General features: G+C 41.9%; 1 protein-coding gene across 1 annotated transcript; it reads right to left on the reverse strand.

The window, feature by feature from the left end:
* Positions 1-2543: 2543 nt before the first annotated feature.
* SLITRK1 (SLIT and NTRK like family member 1) lies at positions 2544-6950 on the reverse strand. The gene has a single exon (XM_081815095.1). The coding sequence runs from the start codon at positions 5882-5884 to the stop codon at positions 3794-3796; it is 2091 nt and encodes a 696-aa protein (XP_081671221.1). The 5' UTR covers positions 5885-6950; the 3' UTR covers positions 2544-3793.
* Positions 6951-8935: the final 1985 nt, after the last annotated feature.

Consider the following 8935-nt stretch of genomic DNA (forward strand, 5'->3'; position numbering starts at 1 on the left):
AATGAAAGTTATGTGCTAAGACCATATATATAGTATGTATCCTGTAAACTAAACTAATACATAATATATATTACTTTAAAGCAAACTAATATATATGGCTATATATTAGTTTATATATATGTATATATATATAATTGTGACAGAGATTCTTTATCAAAATTAAAAAATTCTCTAATAATGGATGTTCTTTTACATTAAAGCATTGCTTATGTTTTCTACATGGATTTTTAAACATATATTAGTGTTTATTAAAATATTTGATAATTCTAATATTTTAGAATCAATAGATAACTTAATGATTTGAACATCTATAATTCATAAATGCATATAGCAATTCTTCTTTTTTCTTATATGTTGCCTTTTTATACATTCTTGGAGAACACACTGAAGTTATGCCCTTTAAATGTAGGGCAATTTTCTTTTGCTGAAGACATATTGGAAATATAAAGGGCTACCAATACGTACTCAATTAAGAAGATACAACTTGGGTTTTTGATTTGTTATAAAGTATTTTTACAGCTATATATATTTTTTTAAGGATACTCTTCTTTAAGAGTTTATCCTGTTAATATATATGATCACGCCATTCAAACAATGAGGTTTTATAGTATGAGGGAAAATGGGTTTAAATATCGCTCCAGTATCTACCAGCTATGATCTGAGTTATTACGTATTTCCTTAAGCCTCAATTTTTTTTCTCATCTGTATAATAGAAATAGCAATATTATATTAAAGTATTCTGTATTTGTAAGAGTTAAATTAAATAATTATGTGAACTATTTAGCCCATGCCTGACACATGATAACCACTAAAAGCTGTTAAAGCTAGTATTTGAAAAATAAGTTTACTCTTTAAACTTCGTCCTCTATATCATAATTTATTTTTAATTAGTATGAAGAAAACTTCTTGCCCTAACGAACGTCTTCTAGGAGAAGTTCTAGTTTCCTGACTTAGACTAATCATGTTATTAGTTTTAAAAATTACTATTATGCCTCACTAGATATCTCACCAAAGATGTAGAATATCTACCATCTTTTCTTTTCCTTCTTAAGGTTATAACATTGTTCAATATGACTCTACTCCTCCTCCAACTTTTCCATTACAAGTACATCTGTTGATTGCTTACAGGGAACCCGGTTGTATTTTCCAAAAAAAAAAAAAAAAAGAATTAAGGCCTTTGTAAGAAAAATAAATAAATAAACAGTCCATAATATTTGTCAGCGGATAGTAAGTTCCAATTTTATCACTATGAAATGCACTCCACAAATAAAAGAATCAAGAGAGAAAATGATGAATGGCCATAACTCTAGCCACAGTTTATAATAAAGATTTTATTTAAAAACTGTTAAAATCGGGGCGCCTGGGTGGCTCAGTTGGTTGGGCGACTGCCTTCGGCTCAGGTCATGATCCTGGAGTCCCCGGATCGAGTCCCGCATCGGGCTGCCTGCTCAGCGGGGAGTCTGCTTCTCCCTCTCCCGCTCCCCCCTCTTGTGCTCTCTCTCTCTCTCAAATAAATAAATAAAATCTTTAAAATAAATAAATAAAAATTAAAAAAAATAAAAACTGTTAAAATAAATAATACATACTCCAGAACATCAGTGTTCTGGGAAATTACTTCACTTTAAAATATGAGTTCTAGAAGGCAAATCTTACTACTACTGCTCTGGGGGCTTTCATTAGCTTATATATATATATATATATATATATATATATATATATATATATAAAATTTAAAAAAAATCTGTGATCTGCAGTCTTTTAACATACTTCTCCAGGGTGGATATGTGGTGGAATGCAGACCCCCATCAATATGTGTAGTTTTATTTGCTTTTTGTTCCTTAACTGCTAATAAAATAGACTGCTTAGAAATCCCAGAAGAATATGATTGAAGCCAGGTTACACTGGCTCATAAAATTCAAACAGTTCAATGCTTTTCTTGTTAATTACTAGGCCACAACCAGAAATACTAATGATGGGAAAGAAACACTTCTTTAGGATAATGATTGATTTCCATAAAGATGAGTGCTTTAACAAATTCCAGTATGCAGTTGTTGGGGCGGGGAGGGTGGGTGGGCACTAATTAGTTTTACCGTTTTCAGCAGATGTTGAATTCAAAACGCCAGCAGCATCTCAAATGCCAGTCATTAGGGCTGTCTTTCATCGAAGAGTGCTGACCAATGAAATCTCCACTCTGTTTAATGAGACCGATCTAGGCAGAGTCAATTAAATCAAATCTCTACTATCATCCTTAATATATCTGCAGTGTGTGCAGCACCAGCAGAAGCAGCAGCGAGGGATTTCCAGTATTAATAAAGGGATTCACTGCCGCATAAGGAGAGGGAAAAAAGGGGCTGGGGGAGGGTGTGTTGGGGAAGACCTTACTTTATGGACAGGGGAAAGCTGGAAAAGCCCGGGTGGGGATGGAGGAGGAGGGCAGCTACGTAAAGGATAAAAAGCTAAGTAAAACTATTAGAGAGAGAGAGCCTAGATAGGGCTCTAGAAAGGATCCACCCCCACCCGCCCCCCTCCCCAGTCCCTTCCACCGCAAATCCAATTTACCAATTGCAAACATGAAGCTGGAAAAATGTAAGGACCCAGAGTTGAAAACATTTTCACTTTAATACTGAAAAAATATGCCATTATAAAATCCTCGAATAGAATTAGTAAGTTTCACGTGCTTCCTCGGTTCTTTTTTCCTACTGTATAAGTAAGATTTACACCAGCACAGAATTGCTACCATAAGATCGCAGCCTAAGCACTAGAATGACATTAATTGGTCATGCTTAACTGCCTCAAAATCTTTTTTTTTTAATAATTACACTGATACTATAATAGAAATCATGGGTACTTATTTTACATTCAGATGGAAGGCATTATTGGATATGTATAGAAAAATATTCCCCCTCAAAAAAAAAAAGTAAAACATCACCATCAAAATAAAAGAAAGAACCCAAAACAACCCATAAAAACGTCGCTCAACAAAATACATTTCTAACTCATAAAATGGACTGATGTTTAGCCATGCAAATGTCTTAAATAAAACCTTTACATTTTTTTTTTTCACAGTAAACGTACGTACGCTCTGAACTGCCTACCGATCACAAATAATGGCGAAATGGCACTTTCTGATTATACTGTGTTTTGTTTATAGAAAGTTTGATACGATGGGACTTATCAGGTAAGAGGGTGGGTGCTGTGAACGTGACGCCGGCTCCAGTCGCCAAGGAGGGCAGCGTCCCTGGAGCGCGTGGTTTCCATGCGAGCCATGCAGCACTTTTTGTTTTTGTCAGAAGTCAAAGTTATTTATTTACAATACATTCATGCCTTCGTGCAACTGCCCATCCCTGCATTGCCAACAGGGAGCCATCACGCCCCCCTCCTCACGGGACCAATCCACAGGGGAAAAATAGATATTTATCTCTCTATATAGATGTGGGTATATGTATATACGTATAGGACCGCGGCAGCCATCCCCATCAGCTCCACCGCAGAGGGCTAGTTCTTTGAGCAGGGCCCCTGCCGGGTTTTATCAAAAGGAGCTCGCTGCAAAGAGCGATTTGGCAGCGCTCTCCCAGCTCGCCACAGTCTGCTCTTTGTTTCCAGGAGGGAGCTAAGGGGTCAAACCCTCTCACTGGAGCGAGTTCATAGCTATTTATTTACTTATGTCCATAAAGCCTTGGGGCGCGCTGGACTTGGGTCTGGGCTCCTATGACCCCTGGGATGACAGCGGGGGTGGGGACAGGGTGGTGGGAGCATCGCCTTCCTGCTCCCCCGCTCTACCCTGGTTGGGTTCTTAGTCTGAGAGCGAGTGGGAGCCACAGTCATATACTCTGTGGGCCCCATCTGCGTTGTAAGGCCCATTGTGCCAGTAGGAAGAGTCACAGACTGTCTGTAGGGAATTAATTTCGGACGCCGAGGAGTTGGCGTCCCTTCTCTTAGATCGTTTTCTATTCCTCAGGATAAACACGAGCATGCCCACTACAGTGAAGGCGGAGGTGACAAACACCAGCAGCAGTCCCGGGACCAACACGGAGATGGACACCCTGCTGGTGTCTAGATAAGAGTTGGAGTGCGTCCCGGTCTCCGCCAACCCAGTGCTGTTTTTACTGTGCGAAGTTAACGTGGGCGAGATCCTCGCGTACAGCTGGGGGCAGATCTCGTCATTGGAGAGGAGCATGAAATCCTTCCTAAAGAAGTTCACCGGCGTCTCACACTTGAGGTCGCTCATCAGCACTTCGGAACCCAGGCGTTCTGCCCATTGCTTAAAAGGCACAATGGTGCAGGAGCACTCCCAAGGGTTTCCGTGCAGGTCTATCTGGATGATGGAGGTTAACTGGTCCAGCACCCCTGCCACCGGAAGGTACATGAAGTAATTGTTGTGCAGGCTGAGCTTAGAGAGCGAGACCCCAGCGAACACGTCCACGGGTAGGGACCTCAGCAAGTTGTTATTGAGAATGAGGATCCTCAGTTTGGGCATGGCATTGAAAGTGCCAGGAAGGATGAGCTGGATTGCATTGTACTCCACGTTCAGGTACTCGAGGTTTTGCAGCCCGGCGAATTTCTCCCGGGACAGTGTGTCCAGGTAGTTGCTATCCATATACAGCCACCTGAGGTCCAAAAGGTTCTTAAAAGTGTTGTTCTCTACGGTAGCAATGTTATTGTTGCCCAGATCTAACAGAATGAGATTCTTGTAATCCACAAAGTGCGATTTTCGGATGCTATGGATCTTATTATCTCGAAGGAAAAGCTCCTGCACGTTGGAGAGTTTGGGCTTCAAATCAGCCAAACTGCTCACGTTCCGGTTGTTGCAGTTTATCTTTAAACCCGACCCCGGGATGTGGTCGCAGCTGCAGCCCCCAGGGCAGGGCAAGCCATTGGCTGGGGGTTTGTTTCTGGCGCTGCCGGTCGCTATCGCAGCAGTGGGTCTTATTTTGATCTGCCAGTTGCCTGGGATCTTTGTACCTCCGTTTGGAGCAGACCCTGGGGTGGCATGATCCTCTTGCCCATTTGTCTTGAAAGGAGTTGGCAGGGGGCCAGGAGCGAAGGTCTCTTCTTGGGCAGGGGGCGCTGGGAGACTGGAATCCACTCGGTTTTTCAAAGGACACAAGTCCTGTTCTGTGGTTTCATTGAGGTCTTTCCCCTGCAGTCTGGTGGGGGCTTCACAGACAACTCGGCCGATCAGAGCATTTTTGGGAATATTTTCCAGCCATTCTTTCAGGGAGAGGAGATCACAGGTGCAGTCCCACGGGTTATCCTCTAGCAGAATCTCAGCAATGCCAGGGATTTGCTCCAAGACTTCCTCATAGGGCAGCGTTTTCAGCCTGTTTCCCCGGAGGTCGAGGTGGGTGATGGGCACATACTGGAACACGTTGGCAGGTAGGGTGCTGATGAGATTGTCATTTAAAATGAGTACCTCCAGCTTGTTCAAGTCCTGGAAGGCCCCGGGGTCTATATCCCGTAATAAATTAAAATCAGCCTGGAGGTATTCCAGATCGTCCAGCCCCAGAAAAGTCTGCTTTCGAAAAGACTTGATCTTGTTGTTGTTGATGTGCAGCCTTTTCACCAGCTGCAGCCCCAGAAAAGCCCCAGGAACGATTTCATGCAAGCCATTGTTTTCCATGTGCAAACTAACCGCATTATAAAAGTTAGCAAACTCATTAGGGAAAAGTCGAGTGAGGGAATTACCATGCAGAAATAGATGGTAAAACTGGGAAGTCGGGGCAGTGAAACGCTGCAGACTTGTAAAGCCCTTTTTTTCACAGTCTACGTGTAGGTCCCCTTCTATCTCATTGCAGGAACAGATCTTCTCTTTACAAACGTCCCCTGTAACGTTTCCAGCGGCAAAACAAAGAGACGTCTCCAGCAACAGAATCCAAAGCAGCATTTTTAAAGCGAGCAATTCATCCCCGATCTCATCACAAAGTAACAGCGACCATCCTGCTCGCCACAGACACAATTCAAGTTCATTTAGTGCTCCAATGTCCGAACCCAGGGAGGGAGAAGAAAAGGGTTTGGGGGGGTGGGGGTGGATTCCTTCCTCCCTAACCCCCCCGCACTGCAACAACCCAGGCGCCAGTCAAGAATTATATCCACAGACTATCCAGGCACGTAGTGCAAGGCAAGCAAAAGAAAAAAAAAAAGAAAGAAAGAAAGAAAGAAAAAAAGGGGGGGGGATGGGAGAAAGAAAAAGAAAGGAAGAAAAGAAGAAAGAGAAAGAAAAGAAAAAGTAGAAAAAATAACCCTACTCCCCCTCAACCCTTTAAAAATTACGAAAAGAAGTTAAATATATACATATAAATTAAAAATGCACCTTACAGAACCTGGTCTAGTGGTCCTCACTAATCAGGAAAGGAACAATGCTAGTAATTAGAAGCAAGTGCATGTTAGAGAAACAAGCAGAGGGTTTGCAGCGTAGTACAGGCGCACTGCCTGTGCATGGCTGTGCGTCGGACTGACCTTGCCTCTCTGATACAAAGCAGGGTTTTCGGCGGCTTCTGTAGCTGAGGCGGCTGATGGAGTTCTTGCTGTGGCTGCAGGTCGCCCAGAAGTCCCCCCGAGGTGCTGTCCAGTCCCCCCGGTGCTGAAATCACGCCCGACTGAAGAACTCACGCTGCCGAGCCAATGGCGCTGGAAAATTTCCGCAATCGCTGCGTTTTGTAGCTGTCCATCCTTTTCCTTTCCTTCCCTTCGGTCCTCTTCAGCTTTTTTTCTGGGCTCCGGCTCTCGGTTACTAGCTCTTCTTTTCTTTTTCTCCTCTTTATTCTGCTCTTTCGGAATTACGTGGAGGGGGCGGAGGGCGGGGGGCGAGTTGTCTGAGGGAGGGAGAGAGCGCGAGAATGGGGAGGGGGGTAGAAGAGAGTTGCTAAGAAGCTCTGCTTGTTCCAGCCTGGTGCACTCTGAAAGATCTGACACCCTCTGCTGATCTGCAGTAGCAAAAATCCATCTGGTGAGGGAATGCTGAAGAAAAAAAAAAATCAATCCACGTACAGGGCAAGCGTTAAAAATGTGGGCATTCAAGGCTGTCGATCCACATAGATGCTTATTTTAAATGGATTATTTAATTCTTTTTGCGTGCTGAAAACTTTACCCTTTCCTTTCCTTAACGACCTCACAGCCCCCACTACCTCCAGCGTTTGGAAAGGAGTGCTTTTAAAACATTTATTTCCCAATGGCTTGAATAAAATTAGTGTCAGGGTGTCAAGCGAACAGCAATTTGAGGTAATTATACTGCACGCCATTTTCATCGGTGCTTTAAATGCATTTCTTCCGTCTCTGCAGTACAATGTTTTATGATATTTGATGTCTTTGAAAATTTTTTTTGGCATGTTGAAAGTGGTTATGTGGAACATATAGTCATATCATATATATATTTTAAATAATATAACTGGGTTGAATTTTTTGTTTCATGGTATATAATTTAGGCACATACTTTTTCTTTTTTTAAACTTGGTATAGAATTTTAGTCAATTTGGTCGTTGAGAGTTAGGTTTCTCTGATATTTCTTGAATGTTATTTAAGTCTGAGGGGTGAAAATACAATGCATGCTTGCGTCTTTGATTCCAGACCCGAAATCTTTCACTGAGAACCGGAAAAGGAGGGAGGGAGCAGGAAAAAAAATCCCAGTATGATTCGTGAGTGCTCTTAAATATCCACTCGCAGACTGGCACTCGCACCACACACACACACACACACACACTCATATACACAAAGTTTCCAAATCCATATGGACGAATTTAAAACACTTACAAGTAAATAACCAGTTGCATTTTGAGAGAGAGTGAGAGAGAGAGGGCAAGAGAGAGAGAGAGGGAAAGAGAAACCGCCGGTTTCTAAGGCCCTTTATGAATGTTATCTGCAGGTAGTGGGCAGTTTCTCTTCTCCGGGTCACTGGTGCTGGTGGAATACCCAGTTAGGGCTTTTCCCAGAGAGGGAATCATCTGGTTCCTCGAACTTAGATGGAGCTTATAAAAACCAAGTTCTAAAAACATCTGAGAAGGGAGGGAATATGAGAATGCTGCTTGTTGGAAAAGTCAGCTGTTCTGCTGACTTTTCTTAACAGAGTTGACACCTTTTCCATCAATATATTCTAAAAATTGTGTGCATGATTTTAGGGTTTGAATTTATAGGATATTATTAATTATTAATTTCCTTTCTTCAGTAGAAGCAGAAATATGTTTACATCAGTTTCCCTTTTAATTACGTCTTACACAGTTGGACAGCTGTTAATATGCCTGCTAATAATCTGAGTAAAAGATCCAATATTCAAGGATGTGTGCATTTTGAAAAAACTAGAGAGTTAAAGAATTCCAGGAAGGACTAGGGATGAGGAAATTCAGGGAAGTATAGAGGGAATTTTTTTTTCCTGGGTCCAGAAGTTAATTCTTGGGGGGAGGCAGTTTTCATATCTATATAATATTTTCATGTAATCAAATGTGTTCTCTTCTGGTGAAATTCAGTGGGAGGGCATGGATGAAGGTTCAGTTTGGTTGTGTGTGTGTGTGTGAGAGAGAGAGAGAGAGAGGCCTTTTTCAGACAACCTTTTACACTTCTAAAACAATTCGGTTCTTATATCATTTAACCCATTACCACATGTAGAAAGAGGAAGAGCTTATTCTGAAACCATTTCACAGAAAAGCTGCTATGCAGTTGAGAAATGCAGATGTGCAAGAGGAGTTAAGCTGAAGGGAAGGATATTTCTGAATCTTTGTAATAGGACTCAGGTCTGAAACTTCTTGGCCCCAGAAACCACCCTGTGAAAGAAGGCAGCCTCATGCAGTGTCTGTGATTGATAGGGGTAGGCAAGTCTCTGAAGGAGAGACAGAAAAATGTTCCCTGTTTAGAAAGAAAAATATTGATGGTAATCATCTAAAATCACACTATTAAACTTAATTGGTTACTTGTTTATTCAACTTGCTGAATAAATACTTTATGCGAA

The sequence above is a fragment of the Leptonychotes weddellii genome, chromosome 3, assembly GCF_054177405.1.
Source record: "Leptonychotes weddellii isolate Sample4059 chromosome 3, ASM5417740v2, whole genome shotgun sequence".
NCBI lineage: Eukaryota > Metazoa > Chordata > Mammalia > Carnivora > Phocidae > Leptonychotes > Leptonychotes weddellii.

Coding starts and splice junctions, on each gene's coding strand:
- SLITRK1 (XM_081815095.1), bottom strand. CDS start 5,884: ATGCTGCTTTGGATTCTGTTGCTGGAGACGTCTCTTTGTTTTGCCGCT.